General features: G+C 36.7%; 1 protein-coding gene and 1 long non-coding RNA gene across 8 annotated transcripts in view; one reads left to right on the forward strand and one right to left on the reverse strand.

Annotated features, from left to right (window-relative positions):
- The window catches only part of Glrb (glycine receptor beta), a 74,298-nt gene that overhangs the window by 54,932 nt on the left and 2,707 nt on the right, over nt 1–16,659 (forward strand). The window contains exons 4-9 of one of the 6 annotated variants that reach the window (XM_052180311.1): nt 1,454–1,683; nt 1,790–1,872; nt 3,307–3,447; nt 7,342–7,494; nt 12,184–12,476; nt 12,866–12,937. The exons of 1 other annotated variant lie outside the window; for it this stretch is intronic. In XM_052180311.1, the coding sequence (XP_052036271.1) occupies nt 1,454–1,683; nt 1,790–1,872; nt 3,307–3,447; nt 7,342–7,494; nt 12,184–12,476; nt 12,866–12,937 (972 nt within the window). The remainder of the gene's footprint in view (nt 1–1,453; nt 1,684–1,789; nt 1,873–3,306; nt 3,448–7,341; nt 7,495–12,183; nt 12,477–12,865; nt 12,938–16,659) is intronic. 4 more of the 6 variants (XM_052180312.1, XM_052180313.1, XM_052180314.1 and 1 more) reach the window with 4 other exon arrangements.
- Nucleotides 1–16,659, reverse strand: part of LOC127683238 (uncharacterized) — a 701,246-nt gene that overhangs the window by 38,104 nt on the left and 646,483 nt on the right. The window lies entirely within an intron of this gene.

Here is a 16,659-nt window from a genome sequence, read left to right on the forward strand (position 1 = left end):
TACAGCTGCTTTAAAATATTTATACATCTGTATAACATATATATTTATAACTTGTAGAGAGGTATTGGTTTTAGTTTTTAATAAAAAGTGACCTACTTCTTTGTATCTACTTACTTGGATTTAGAGTTTAAGTTTTTTATTTTATTCATTTTCCAAAAGGCTTTGAAGGCTTATATGAAATTTGGATTATTGACTTTAAAGGTCCTGAAACCCAATATAATGTGTGCCTTGAATACATTTGTATGTAGTTTGTGTGTAGTGGACAAAATGAAAGCCATCAAAACTGCATTTTAGTGTGCACTGGTGACTCAGTTTGTGTCAGAGCTTGTCTCCCCGACTTCTGTCCCCCACTGTCTTCTTTGAAATAGGGTTTCATTCTTTAGCACTGGTTAGCCTAGAACTTATTATGTAAACCACCTCAATTTCCCTCTGTCTCCCAACTTCTGGGATTACATCACCATATCTGGCCAGAAATACATATTCATTGGTAAAGGTAAAATATTTCTGTCAATCACACGTTTTTTGGGGAGAGGGGAGTTCATATATTTTTAGCAGAAAATGTTATCATAATTTTATACAACTGTTTCTGAATGAAGAACTGACTAAAATAAAGTATAACATACCATCTTTTAAATTTTGCATCCATTTTGGTCTGTTTCATACAGTCCAAAACTCATTTTACTATATGCCCCAGGCTTTGTGCTAACTCATGTGCTTGAATGGTTATGAATAAATTTTCTCTAAACATCACAAGAATATATATCAGTCCTCTGAATCTGACTTCTATATATGTGTTCATTCATGTGCAAATAGATTTTTGAATAAAGAATGCATATTACACTGAACATGTTTAGATCTGGACGTGAACAGATTTCTGTTTCTTTTTATTCTTCCATAAACAATACTTTGTAACAAGTTTTTACACATCATTTTACATAGTATTAGGTACAATCACTAATGGTTTAAATGTATATAGAATTGCATAGGCAAAATACAAATTCTAAGCCATGTTATATAGAGATTCTGACATTCACATGGAATCTTGAAACCAATTACTAGTAGGTATTAAGGCACAATGGAGTACGTTGAGGTATGTGTGTGTGTGTGTGTGTGTGTGTCTGTGTGTGTGTGTGTGTGTTTGTATGCAAACTTATGATTGTCAACTCATTGATTGCTTTTATATTTGACAAAAGGCATATACAAATGTTTTCCCTCTGTTTTCTATCTATTAATTCCATCCTTCTTTGGGAGCAGGAAGTGTGATTGGCATCTTTAGAAGTATTCTTATTTAGATGTTGCTATCACTCAGCCATGTGGAATTTTTTGTTTTCTACTCTAACAGTAAACATACGTATATTGCTAAAAAGGTCTGTAAAATCACATGTCATGCCTGCATTTATTTTACTTTTAAGCAATTAAAAATATCAATGGAATATGCTTTCCCCTCCCACAGGACTATAGAGTTAACATTTTCTTGAGACAGAAATGGAACGACCCCAGGCTCAAGCTCCCTAGTGACTTCAGAGGCTCAGATGCACTGACAGTTGATCCCACCATGTATAAGTGCTTGTGGAAGCCTGACTTATTCTTTGCAAATGAAAAAAGTGCCAATTTTCATGATGTAACCCAAGAGAATATCCTGTTGTTTATTTTCCGGGATGGAGACGTCCTCGTGAGTATGAGGTACCCTGCTCTATTTAGTTCTTGTGTATTTGTGTTTTGTTTTTCAAGTCAGTGGATCTCCGAAACAGATGCTCAGTGATTCCAATTTTTCTGCTCTTGCCTTCAGGTTGTCTATTACTCTTTCATGTCCTTTGGACTTGACGCTGTTTCCCATGGACACACAACGCTGCAAAATGCAACTTGAGAGCTGTATGTAAATGAGGCTATAAATGATTTGGGGAATAAAATGCTTATATCTAGAAAATATATTCTATTATTGCATTATATAATTGTGAAAACCATAATGCTTTCATAATCCATAATCCATAATCATACTGGGTAGGATAATCTTGGAGAGGACAGAGCTTTCTCTTGTAGTTGACTTTGTAGCGAGTTGATGTTGGTCTGTATAATCCTTATTCTGAAGGCTAGACTTACTTGGATTGGCAATGTGAGAAATATATAGAAAATTATAATCCTCTAAAAATAATTGTTCTGTAATAAAAGTCACATAGTAAAAAATGGAAAACATTGATATATATGTAAGCCTAATCATGTGTGCATTTTCTATGGAAGAATAGAAAAATGATTTTTTACAAATGTACATTTTATGTCCCCCTGATTTTGTTTTTCAGTTTATAAAAGTTGTAGTAAATGCTACAACCTGAAATTTCTATAAATCATATTCATCAATTTTCTATCATGATTATCTTTAGAAAATAATAAGCCATAAACCTTGATAACTGAAGACTGATGTTATAAAAATCTTTAGTGTAGATATTTAAAGATTAAACTAGTTTAATGAGGTATAATGATGTTGTAAAATATTCTATGTGTATTTGTTAGATTATATGTTATTTAGTGGTTTTCATGTTTTTTGCTCTAAAATGAATGCTAACTTTTAATGATGTTTTTTGCTTTCTAACAATAAGATTATGTTTAAGTCTATGTAATATTTTAATAGCATATATACATATATAATATATACTTATATATCAGAATATGCTTAATACATATTTAAATAAGTCCATATTCACTCACTGCACTCATTTAAAAACTGTATTGGATTTTAGAAATCAATGATCTTTGTGATCTTTTGTTAGGTCATTCTTGGGTGTAGTTCTCAGTTGATGTTACATATCCTAATTTCAGGGAATAAAGTCATTGTTACTTTAATGATGCTATAATTATGATTACTTGGACTGCAGTGTTGTTGCAGTTAGACTGTCATGATGCAATTCCTTCCAGGAACCTGGAAATGATTTATTTAAAATCACACCTTTTTTTAGGTACATAGTACGTGATTATAAATGGAAATATGCAAAGAGCTTCAATCTCATTGTTACTGTTTTTACTGATAGGGATGCAGAAGATATTTTCTATACATTATGGCAAATTGTATCTAATTTTGATGATTATTTAACTTATTCTTTCTTTATGACATGCTATTCTTGTGCTGATATTTTGTGCATGGCCAAAGATTTGGCCACTGTGAATTTTAAATTTGTATTCCATATTTAATATGTAATCCATAACATAATGTCATAGTTTCTTACCTTCTCTGTGTTTAATAAGGATTATGAAAATAATGAGAAAGCATTGATATGCATATTTAACTTTAACTTGTTTATTTACTTATTGTAGTTGGTTATACAACTGATGATTTGAGATTCATCTGGCAGTCAGGAGATCCTGTTCAGTTGGAAAAAATTGCTTTACCTCAATTTGATATTAAAAAGGAGGATATCGAATATGGCAACTGTACAAAATATTATAAAGGCACTGGTAAGTGATGGTCTTAGAAAATAAAACTAACCACCCAGGTTTCAGTTATAGACTAAGGAAAGAATCAAACAAAAGGGTTTAAAATAAGATAAATGTAAGAAATATATTCTCATAACCATGTGTTAAACCCTTTTACAAAGCATATTCATTTAAGATGTTTTATCTTATAATTGTGAAATAGATGAGTTTTTCTCTATGTAATTCTGTTGGTAGGAGGCTGTCAATATTTCATTACAGTAACACAAACTTTTTCAAGTAATAGTTTTCTTAGATGTTGCCTAGCTTTGACAAGATTATCTTTGGAACTAAGCATTTAATATAGCCCAATATAATCTATCTGTATTCATCTGTTGTCTTGTGAGCTCTTTTATTCTGATGAGAATTAGACAATCTTGTTAATTTTAAAAGCACTGAACTTTGAGATACATGAGAAGCAATAGGAGTGAGAGAATATTGGGCATCTGTGAGTATTCCTTGTAGAGTGTCATTTGTTTAGGTCATGGCATATGAAAGGCAAGCAAAGTAACCTCAGTCATTAAACTACAATGCATTTATGAAGAACTTCAGAAGTCTCTCCCCGGCTCTCATAAAGCACAGCATTCAGCCTTGGTGTCTGTGCTGTCAGCTTATGTCCATGAGGGCATTCAGTAGTGTTAAGGCATTTCACTTAACAATTTAAATAATACAGAAATTTGATTATGTTACTATTAGTAATTATTAGTTTAACTTGGAAGCTGCCTACAATTCTGCCCTGGAAAACAAGTCATGGCAAAGTTATCCAGAAGTAGATAGGAGCTAAGTTTATAGTTTTGGAAGTATTTATATTATGTAAAAGTCTACTATGATGTCATCATCAAGGGAAAATGCATTAAATTGAGTAAGTGTAGAGTTTCTTATTCACTGTCCTAATATAAATACATGCAAGATTAGGAAATTTTATGGTAAATTTAAATCAAGCATCTGTGGTTCACTATCAAATAAATTGATGAGGTTATATATTTTTATGGGGAAACTTTATAGTAAATTATAAGATGCATCATAAATACAATAGTAAGTAGTTATTGAATTTAAATGGTGTAAAGTAAAAGTTTCTTATTACTTAGAAGGGAATTGGAACATGTGCTGCAAAGAAATAATTTAGATAACAACTCTAGAGTCCTGTGAATGGCTTTGAGGTATTTTTTCATTAATCATAAATAAGACCTTATAATTCTAGTAGTTTCAGACAGCAGCGACAACGAGGTTGTGGCTTTGGATGTTTACTATGTTTCATATTCTTTTTAATATTTATGACACTGGGAAGTAAAACATGCAGTACTTAGATATTTGTGAAACTTTGTAAAATCAAGTATTTCATAGTATATGTGAGAATAAACATGCAGACTTGTATAAAATTATGTAGACATATACATATATGTTTACACACAGTACTGGCAAAACTAAATTGTAAAAGAATTCTGGATTGGCATTAACTTTACTGAAATTATGCTGTTCCATGACTAACAGTGAGGCTGAAGAATATGGGAACACAAACGAAAATACTTAAATTGGATGCCTAAGTGAATAATGAAAGAAAATGACACAGGAAATGGAAAGTAAATTGAAATTTCCCAATGCACATTTATATCAATTAGCTGCCCACCTGCCTCTCATAAATATAACAGACTAGAGAAAGATCAAAAAGATCAAGAAATGTTTCTAATAAAAGTTTATGAAGCAAATCACTGTAACATCCAACATACATTTTACGACTAGATGCATCGACAGCTTGTGAAGTCCCCTAGTGAGGACCTTTGTGAAGTACATGGTGGAACCCTGCTTTAAAATATATATAACATGGCATTTAGTCAGGCTATCTCTAAATATAATGAGATGGAATGTGCATTTTTAGTTTAAATTATGCTAATTTATAGTGACTATTAGTATATATAGTACATACACTAACATACTATGAATACTATATATTATATATAATATATAGTGACTGCAGAAGCTTCATGTATATATTTAGATATATGTAGATATACATATATGTAAAATTGCTTATAGGTACATATCTTTTGTTCTTCATTTCATATATAGTAGGAGAGTGAATAAATGACATTATTACAAGGTGATATTGTTACTGCATAAAGTGATATTATTACAAAACAAGCTACTCTGAGCCCCATACTTAGGAAGCACTATGAACCTTTTTAAATCTATCACCTGTAAGTACAAAATAGTTTCTGTTATTATGAAAATTTATGCTTTTGAAATATTGCACATGGTCATTGGCTAAGAGCATATGGTTTTATTATCAGGGGAGGAAGTTTAAGTGGGTGCCAGGACAGACAAGGGGGACTTTATTAACTTTCCTCTCATTTTACAAGGCCTGTGAGCAATATATACCATACTGCTTTGTTTCTAATGAAGTTAAAACTAGAGAGCTGCGCGTTTTGTTTCTGACATCATTGTCTGCATCTGCTCCCATTCTTACCCACTCACTGCTTCTGTTCCGTGGTCATGTTATCACCTCTCAAATCTCTGTGAGGCAGCATTGGGTATAATTCATAATATGAGCAGAATAGCTTTCTCATGTAACTTAAGATGCCTGTGAATCCCCTTTTGTGTCAAAATTTAAGACTATTGTATGGAAATTTTGTTGTTTAACTATAAGGCAGTGGATCATAACATTATTCTTCAATCCATAATTAGTCCACTTATGTATGGTTTATATGTTGGTTTTAATATTTTAAAATAATTATGCACAGGGCCAACTGAAGACAGCAAGAACCTTTTTAACCTTTGGTATTTAAACATAATCTTACTTTTATTAAATGGTAATTGCCATTTTTACCTAAATTAACTATTTTCTTTTGGAGTGGCGATGCATGCCTGTTATTCCAGAATGTTGAGATAGAAGGATTACAAGTTTAGGTCAGACTGGCCTATGTGGATCAACTAGTTCAAAATAATTAAACCTTTTAAACAATAAACATTATACGTAAACTGCTGACCAAAAGGACCAAAATATTTGGAAAACAATCTCCAACTTGGAAGTATGTTTTCTTTTCAAATGGAGATGTGTCAGGATATTTCTGTCACTTGTCTTTTTTTCTTTTTTTTTGCCCCTCCCCCCAGGACAGCAAAACCCTTCATCAGACTGCCAATACTGCCAATTAGGAGTAAATTTTGGCTGATATTTTGGAAGTTCTAGAATGATATTCTAGAGCAGTTCCTGTACTTGTCTCAGCTCGAGAGAACAAAAATTTGTAAAAGTTTCAGAACCTTGGAGTGGGAGTGGCAGGTGGGGGTGGGGTGGCAGGGGGTGGGGGGAGATCAAGGAGAGGAAAGTCCTGTCTTCCCACTTCACAGCCCTTGTATGGTCACTGAAAACCTCAATCCTTGCTATCCCCACTGTCTAATGCTTACCTAAAGTCTTAAGGGTTAGCTCTGACTGTGACCTCTCAGAGACTGTGGTATCCCCCACCCACCAGATATGGTTCACACGAGGCTAAAAAGTCAGGCTGACAGATACAGACCAAGTGTGTTTCCTCTTAAAATTATACCGCTGCTTTTATTCGGGGTAGGATCTTATAAGTTCATCTTCCATGCTAGTGCTTCCAAGAAAGGAAAGGTCAAGGGTTGCAGACTCTCATACAAACTCTCATGTGCTATACATGATACTAAACAACATGCAACCTCTGTTCTTTAGTAACATGTGAAGTTGTTCAGTCAGGAAAGCAGATTCCACCCTCTTTATAAAGTGTCGCCAACTAAAGAAAAACCCTTTGCAGTGTTTACTTTGTGAAATTGTCAGGGGTAGAAGTATGCTGTCCCTTGAAGGTCCTTCTGAGTGATGGTTCTATGTAGGTATGATGCTCAGAACTGTCATTTATCTGGCTTTGACAGGTTACTACACTTGTGTGGAGGTCATCTTCACCCTGAGGAGACAGGTTGGGTTCTACATGATGGGTGTGTATGCACCAACCCTGCTGATCGTGGTCCTCTCCTGGCTCTCTTTCTGGATCAACCCTGATGCCAGTGCTGCCAGAGTTCCTCTGGGTAAGCCTCCCTGCTTCGCCGCCTCCCCAACTCTGGGGCCTGGTTGAGCATCCTATCTTGAAAATGTGAGGCCCCAAAAGTCCAAGTGCCACAAGTAGAAAATTACACACTTTCACTTCCTGGGAGAATAAAAACAACATGCATAAAACTACCCTCAGAGAAACGAGGAAAGGGGATAACATTTAAATGTAAAGAAAGAAAATATCTAATAAAAAAACAGTTAAAAACAAAACTACCCTCAGAGAAACAAGGAAAGGGATAACATTTAAATGTAAAGAAAGAAAATATCTAATAAAAAAAACAGTTTAAAACAAAACTACCCTCAGAGAAACGAGGAAAGGGATAACATTTAAATGTAAAGAAAGGGAATATCTAATAAAAAAAACAGTTAAAAACAAAACTACCCTCAGGTTTTGTGTTTAAGGTCTACATATATATGAATCATAAATGAAATTTTTTAGTCTTGGGTCATAGCCTTAAGACTTCAAAAAATACATGCAAATGTTTCAGTCTAAAAACTCTGAAATTGGAAAATCTTCTGGTCAATACATTCTGAACAGGGATACTAAACAGTGCCCTTTTATGGCGAGCTACAACCAATTTAAGCTTGTCCCCAAAAGGCTAGCAAATAAATGAAACTCATACTATGGTTATTTTATTTGGCATGAACAATTTTGGGGTGGAAGGAGGGGATAACTCCTAATCCACATTTCTACCTGCTGATCTGGCTGCCTCCCCAGCAGGGTTCCCCAAACCCTTGCTGTTTCTCCTGGCCATGTGCTCAGGGTCTATCTTGTCTTACAACATCTTCTTCTCTCCCCCTTGACTTCCTGCCTTGGACTCCGAAGTCTAGTTACCTAAACCCCATCTAACTCTCTTCTGCCCAGCCACAGGCTCTCAGCATCCAACCAATAGCATTAAAATAAAGAGCAAGGTCATATACTTAGGTGTAGTGAGGATTCTCTCATCCCCGAGGACAACTCAACCTTATGCTTAATGTAATTTAGCATTACAATACATAGCAGAAGACCAAACCTCAACACAGGCTATGTGTATCAGCAACTACTTTGAAGCAGAGAACTTAGAATAGCTGCCTGCTGTTTGGACAGGGCTTCTTTCATTATTTGACACTGATCTAGACTTTCTCGGTGGCTATGCAGTTGGCAATTTTTTCTTTTCCTGTTCTATTTTTCAGTGGTTGAGTTATTCTTTTTTTTTCAAGTAAGTACTTATTGATTGGATAGAGTCATGCATCGATAAAATACAAAATCTTCACTAGTGCCGACATTCAAAACAAATAATCATGTTGGTGGAAATCATTCTAAATAATATGTATCCCAGGCTCAGAGGATAAAATGCACTACTTATTTGATGTTTCCCCAATGTTGCCTGCATGCATGAGAGTGTGAGCCCATAACTTGTGTGAATAGAAGGCTTTCCCATCTCAATCTGTGGAATTACAATCTGGTGTTCACACAGTGACAAGGTCACTTGATGATACATTTCTCTGGGCATAGTTTCGTCTTCAAAAGACATATGAGTGTCATCCTATGATTTATTATTTTAGAAAAAGTGTACTAAGTGACATTTAAGTGTCATTTCTATTTCCTTTTAATACTCATGTGCTACAACTTACTGTTTTTTTTAAGGCTAGTGACAAAGAAACACCATTTATTTACCATTTAAATGACACCACACCGGTTCAGCAATTCAAACTTGTATGTGTTTAAAGATTCTTAAGTGTTTGCTTTGGCTGGAGATGAAGCTCAGTGGTAAGGAACATGCCACGCACACGTGGAAGTCCCGGGTTCCATCCCACTGCCTTCTCCCTCCCCTCCCACAAACAGTATTGTGTGAGAAAATAAGCAAAGTAAGTAAAGGCCAAAATGTAAACAATAGTGCTGTCAAGAGTTTAATTAGGGAAAGTGTGGAAATTTTCCATTGTGTGTGCTTCCTGAATCTCCCCAGGACCTCACATAGATGAAACTCTGGGGTACATAGCCTCCCAGAAGATGATGATCTGCTACTTTTGGGTTTCTCTCTCCCTCCAAAAAGAAGGTTTTGTGCATATCTCATTGTGAGTTATTGAAGGGAATGAATGGAATATATATATATATATATATATATATATATATATATATATATATATGTATATGTATATGTATATATAATATAGTATATGTTTTAGACATGTAATAATATATATATTATATATATATATATACATCTCTCTCATATATATATATATATATGAGAGAGAGAGAGAGAGAGAGAGAGAGAGAGAGAGAGAGAGAGAGAGAGAGAGAGAGAGAGAGAAGAAGATGTACAGGCATGCATACCTTTGTGTGAATGTGTATGTCAAAACACAACTTAAGTTTGTGGGTTCTGGAGAATGAGCACAGGGCTAGTAAAATGCCTTTTAGCAACTGAGCTATCTCATTTATTACATAAAATATAGATTTTTAAAGGATAAGAAACCAAAGAAGCAAAGAAAATGAATATTATATTTAAATAAACAATTTGATTAAAAATCAATCAAGGAACCATAAAGCCCAAGTTTTTGTTATTCTGTGGGTGGTGTTTGTGTTTGTGCAGCTGTGTGAGCTTGTGTGTACACACTCAGGAGTGGGCATTGGGTATGATATTTAATCACTTTCCACTACTTTTTTTAAAACACTGAACATGGATCTCATGGACTGGCTACACTGCTTGTCCATATCTCTAATACAGTGCTGGATAATGGGCAGGTTCCACCATACCATACCGTAGGAGCCAAGGATCCAACACCATGTTCTCATGCTCACATAGCAGGTACTATATACACTAAGTCTGTAGACTAATAATTAAAAATATTATTTTATCTAGAAGTTATGTACATGTAATATATTATATATATGTATATATGTATATGAAATATATAGTACATATATTTGCATATTCCATAAAACATGCGTTTATATATTATTATATGATCAAGGCACTTAGATATATTTACATTTATTCAACACATATTTGCTTGTAGTGACTATTTGTTGGGAACTAGTCAAGAAGAGAAGAATGTAGTCATAAAAATTAATAGCAATTGTTAGTAAGCTGGATTAAAAACATCTTAGCTTACCTGCATCTATATTTCCTAGTAAAGCAGCAGACACCAAATAAGTATGATATATATACCATATAAAAAGAGAGAATTCTAACCAAAGAAAGGAAGTGAAGAAATAAAAGTAATTCATGTCATTATCTAGGAGAGAAGAAAACAAAGGCTTGAGTCTGATCATTACAAATAGTGAGGTCTGGCTCTCTGGAAACCTTTTATCAGACTCCAATTTTGATGACTTTAATTTGAATCCCTGCCTAATTAATTGTAGACTGACTGGTGAGGGAAAGGTAGAAACAAGGAGAGCAGTTAGGAGATGGCTCATGGGTCCAACTTACAATCGTTTATGGCAATAACTGATAGTACCCTAGACTTCCATGTTACTATTCCACTGACAGATTAAAAACAATCAAAACTGATGTTGATTTCCAAATGTATGACTCACAAATGTTATGCCTGAAATAGTAAGGTGTTTTGGGGTTTTGTTTGTTTGTTTGTTTTTGGTTTTTCTAGAGAAGGTTTCTCTGTGTAGCCCTGGCTGTCCTGGAACTCACTCTGTAGACCAGGCTGACCTCAAACTCAGAAATTCACCTGCCTCTGCTTCCCAAGTGCTCGGATTAAAGGCATGTGCCACCACTGCCCAGCTTAAAATAGTAAGTTAGATGCTAATCAAGTAATTTCAAAATGTGATGAGGATCTAAGCAGAAACAAACAAACAAGCAAATGAAAACCAATAGGGGCAAGGGGACTTACTGTGTCCAGGAAGCTGAGAGTCTACCAGTATCTTGACTGAAAACATCTCTCTGTGGACATCACTGGATGCTGTGTTTGTCATGGCGTGTACTGTGACTGTGGCAGCAAGTCATCTTTTACCACTACCTTCCTGATGACAGGAAGAGAGGTAGGAAGAGAAGGCAGAGTGACACTTGTATTTGCAACAGTTCCTCTTGGGAGGTTTATGATTGCTCAAATTGTCTTATGTTGCATAAACCTAATTACTGTATGATGATTACATGTGTTTATGTATAATGCTGGGTTTCCATCTAAACTTACATAGCTGGATTGTATTCCTTTTCTTAAAAAGCTGAGATATTCTTTCTGAGATGAATAGGAATGCTCTAAACTTTATCTTCTCCGCTAGGCATTATATTGTAAACAAAACAAAACAAACAAACAAACAACAAACAAAACACTTATCAAAAATTTATGTGCTTTATTCTTGTTTGTGGGTGAAATTCCTCCTACAAATAAAAATCTTTACAAAAACAAAGCCAAGAAATCCAAAACAAATACATCACAGAGCTCATTAGTTCTCTCAGAGACACTCTCGGGGTTTCTGACATGATTAATCCTCAAATCAAATCCAAACCTTGGTTTAAAACCATTTGTTTTTAAATGATGCCTACTTACAAATATTTCCAGCCACAGTTACTACTTCACATAGTACAATATCATTTCTCCCAGTGTTTGATCCTTAAAGACACCTAAGGATTGCTTGTAGTCTATTGAAAGTCACCAGAGCTCAGTAGTGAACGAGCCATGGTGGTGAAGCGTTTCCCAGAGATAAACCCAGCCAGTTCTCCTGTTTCTAGGCATCTTCTCCGTGCTCAGCTTGGCCTCGGAGTGCACCACGCTTGCAGCGGAGCTTCCCAAAGTGTCTTATGTGAAGGCGTTGGATGTGTGGCTCATTGCCTGCCTGCTCTTTGGGTTTGCCTCTCTTGTGGAGTATGCTGTTGTCCAAGTGATGCTGAACAATCCCAAAAGGGTTGAAGCTGAGAAGGCCAGGATCGCTAAGGCTGAGCAAGCGGATGGGAAAGGTGGGAACGCAGCTAAGAAGAATACTGTCAACGGCACGGGAACCCCTGTGCATATCAGCACATTGCAGGTAAGAGCGGAATGAACGGTGGGCGTGCTCTGTGGAAGTGGTCTGCCCATCCTCTTCGGTGCCAGGAAGGAGACACTGTGTGAACTAAATGGTGGGACTGGCACTTATTTCCAAAAGATGAAACCAAACTGAGTCCAGCAGAGGTTTTGGGAAGCACTCTCCGAAAACATTAAGCATGCTAAGGAATTCTTAGGAAAACCTAATTCCTTAAAATCACAACTTTACTGGCTCATCATTGGATGGAGAGATATTTCAAGAGTGTATACCTCACTATATAAACATTAGTGAGAAGCCAAGTGACTTATGGGTTTGCGCAGACCTTCAGGCAGCTCTGAGGCTAGGGGAGCCATGCTGTTGGTCAGTTACTTTCCCATTCCTACTGTGTTAAGAAGCTTCCCGTGGTTTGTCAGCAGATCCCTTACCAACTGGATGGCTGGCCCACAGACACTCTCAGCACGCAGGTAAGGATCTTTCAAGCCTATCTATTACAGCTAGAGAAGGCCTGAAGAGCCTTTCTGCCCTTTGCCCTGCCTTGTCACGAATCATTGACTTAAAAATAGATTCAAGCAATTGCTTCCAGAACAACTTGCTATTTAGCAGATTAAAGTTACCTGTGTTCTTACTCTCAGAGCCTTGCTTGATGTTCACTGTTTGGGAAGAAAAGTCAGCTAGAAGGTTATTTCCACAGAGTTAATGGTTGTAAACTCTCCAGGAGACTAATAGATCCATTTATCTCACATCCATGAACACTGTGCCTACTTTGACCATGTTCTGGCCCATTGGTGCCCTGTGTGTTTACCACCCCCAACTGCCCTCCTACATGGAATTTTAGAAAATATGCTACATATAGAAGTTTTAGACAGAAGAGCAAGCTAATTCTTCCTATGCTACTTATTTTTTGTGGCTGTTTGAGTGTGTGTGTGTGTTTACTGTATTCTTCCTTATACTCTAGTGTTCCACAGTTATGTTTATTTTTTTCCACATATTCACTATTTTGTTTGGTATGCTGGTGAACTGTCTTCTGCCATCTGAGAAAGACAGCGAGAAAATCAATCCGGAAGGAATTGTAATAAGGACACATGCTCCACTATGTTCACAGCAGCCTTATTTATAACAGCCAGAAGCTGGAAAGAACCAGAGGAAAGAATTGGTGAGCTGTAAACTCTACAGAGACATTACCCAATCTGAGCAACAGACAGAAAATTCCTTGACATTTTAGCAGAGCCCTAGTGACATAGACATCTAGCTGTGTACTCCACATTACATTACTATAGCACTATAAATAAGATTATAAATATATCTTCTCAGAAGAACCAAATAACTCACACTTTGGTCTTCATTCTTCTTGAGCTTCCTGTGGTCTGTGGATTGTGTCTTGGATATTCAGAGCTTCTGGGCTAATATCCACTTATCAGTGAGTGCATACCATGTGTGTTCTTTTGTGATTGGCTTACCTCACTCAGGATGATAATTTTTAGTCCCATCCATTTGCAGAAGAATTTCATGAATTTATCGTTCTTAATAGCTGAATAGTATTATTCAGCTATTGTGTAAATATACCACATTTTCTGTATTCATTCCTCTGTTAAAGGACATCTGGGTTCTTTCCAGCTTCTGGCTGTTATAAATAAGGCTGCTGTGAACATAGTGGAGCATGTGTCTTTATTACATGTTGGAGCATCTTCTGAGTATATGCCCAGGAACATAATACTCACAGAAGCAAATGTGTAGATAAAGTGTAGAGCAGAGACTGAAGGAAAGGTATCTAGAGACTGCACCACCTGGGGAATCATCTCATATACAGTCACCAAACCCCGACACTATTGTGGGTGCCAAGAAATGCTTGCTGAAAGGAGCCTAATATGGCTGTCTGCTGAGAGGCACTACCAGAACCTTACAAATACAGAGGTAGATGCTCACAGCCAACCATTGGACTGAATGCAGGGTCCCCAATGGAGGAGTTAGAGAAAGGACTAAAGGAGCTGAAGGGGTTTACAACATCATAGGAAGAACAGCAATATCAACCAACCAGATCCCCCAGAACCCCCAGGGACTAAGCCATCAACCAAGGACTACATAAGGTTCCAACTGCATATGTTGCAAAGATGGCCTTGTCAGGCATAAATGGGAGGAGAGGTCCTTGGTCCTATGAAGGCTCAATAGATGCCCCATTGTAAGGGAATCAAGGGTGGGGAGGTCGGAGTGGGGTGGGTGGAGGAACAACCTAATAGAAGTAGGGGAAGGGAGAATGGGATAGGGGCTACCTGGAAGGGGGGAAGTGAGAATGGGGATAACATTTGAAATGTGAATAAAGAATATATCCAATAAAAAAAGAAAAAAAGATAAAAAGAATATATATATATATATATATTCATATATAGTTCTTATCACCTGATTTTTATACATTATATCTAAAAAGTATTAAAAATCATAATCCTGATATCCATGATTCTAAATAAATACTGAAGAGATGCAGGTGAATTCTCTTCTGCTATCTGCAAGTGCTTTGTTTTCTTCTTTATTCATGATTGCTGTTTTCTTTGGTTATAGGACTGTAGGATAACAGTTGTTTTCATTTAGTGCCTCACAAGTACGGTGGGCACTTTCTTCTTTATGCCTTTCCATGGGAAATAAACATTCTGGTTCTTTTTCCTGTATGTAATGAAACTAATCTCTAGATTTGACTGAGATTGCCTTCTTTACACTTAGAAGGTAATTATCTTCCTTAGACCTCACCATTTACCCAGTTCTTTCCTCTGCTCTCCCATGTTGATTCAGCCAGGATTTTTCTTGCTATGAACTTTGCAGGCTCACACTTCTGCTTGGTGAATATATATGTGTTTTCTCATGTCAGTTCCTGTTTCTTGCTGAGATAGTCTAGGTTTTCAGTTTTTAAAAGCATGTTGGTCATAGATTCATTTTTACAAGCATATTGGTTATAGATGCTTTAGTATTGTTCCCAATTTTTGAAGATTTGATATCTTGGAAATAACTTTGACTATGTTTTTTCATTCAGTTTGAGAGATCCCCTAGAATGGCTGCCAAATCTTAAACATTTTATGAGACTCTGAATTATATTCAAAGCTCTTGTTTTAGTGGCTTTAAATGTCCTACCAGGGGCATGGACAGATTTGATGTAGAAATCAAGTAGAAATTTAAGTTCCACATCACTAAGGGAAGGCCACTTTCTCCTGCTGAGTGGAAAGAGAGGACTCAGTTCCCTATGCAGTCTGCCTAGGCACAGCACATGTGACTGCTTGGTTTCCTGTCTCCATGGGCTCCTCAGGTCTTCAGTGTGGGAGGACCATCTGCCAGTGACCATGTCTCACACCATTTCTGTGGGGATGTGGGATTTATTATAGCCGTCAAAGACTACAGCTGCAGCCTTCCTACAGCTTTTGTTGGTGTGTGTAGAAAAGATTATTTGTGTGTGTGAGTGTGTGTGTGTATGTGTGTATGTGTGTATGTGTGCGTGTGCGTGTGCGTGTGTGTGTGTGTGTGTGTGTGTGTGTGAGAGAGAGAGAGAGAGAGAGAGAGAGAGAGAGAGATGGGGGGAGGAAGATTTGGATGGAATAGTTGCTAAATTATAGGCTCAACATTTTATGAATTGTTAGGTTGTTCTATTTTTTTCCCTTTGTTTAGACAGAGCAGGCTCCCTTGGGGATGCTTTGTCTATACCTGTTGATACATCTACAACTCCAAGTCAGAAACATGTAAGGAAAAAGACATTGATTGACTGCATCACTGTGTGACTCCATGGGTTTGGAGGCCCAGGGTCTGGCCCCTGCCCTACACCTTTACAGTGCTTCTTGTGATGGTCTTCCTTCTCCTCCTCTCTCCTGTTCCTCCTGCCCTTCTTCCTTACCCCTCCCACATATTTTTTTCCTTTCCAGTCCACTATTCATTTTTCTACCTCTTGCTGCTTGCTTCTTCCCTTAAAGTCATTTCACTATAAAAGGTAGGGTTTCCATGAAACCCAGTAAGAGAAAAGAAGGTGAAGCCCACTCTCTTCTTCCAGAAGCAGAGGTCCATTGTGTTCCGCAGACCCACAGACACGTCACCTGACTAATGATTAAAGCTGTCCAGCAATGCAGTATGCGGCCCCCAGAGTTAGCCTCCTGAGGGCTGTGACTGTAGGCTTAGGACACCACTTCTGCTTCAGCACTTTTCTCACTTTTATCAT

The sequence above is a fragment of the Apodemus sylvaticus genome, chromosome 4 (assembly GCF_947179515.1).
Source record: "Apodemus sylvaticus chromosome 4, mApoSyl1.1, whole genome shotgun sequence".
In the NCBI taxonomy this organism is placed as follows: domain Eukaryota; kingdom Metazoa; phylum Chordata; class Mammalia; order Rodentia; family Muridae; genus Apodemus; species Apodemus sylvaticus.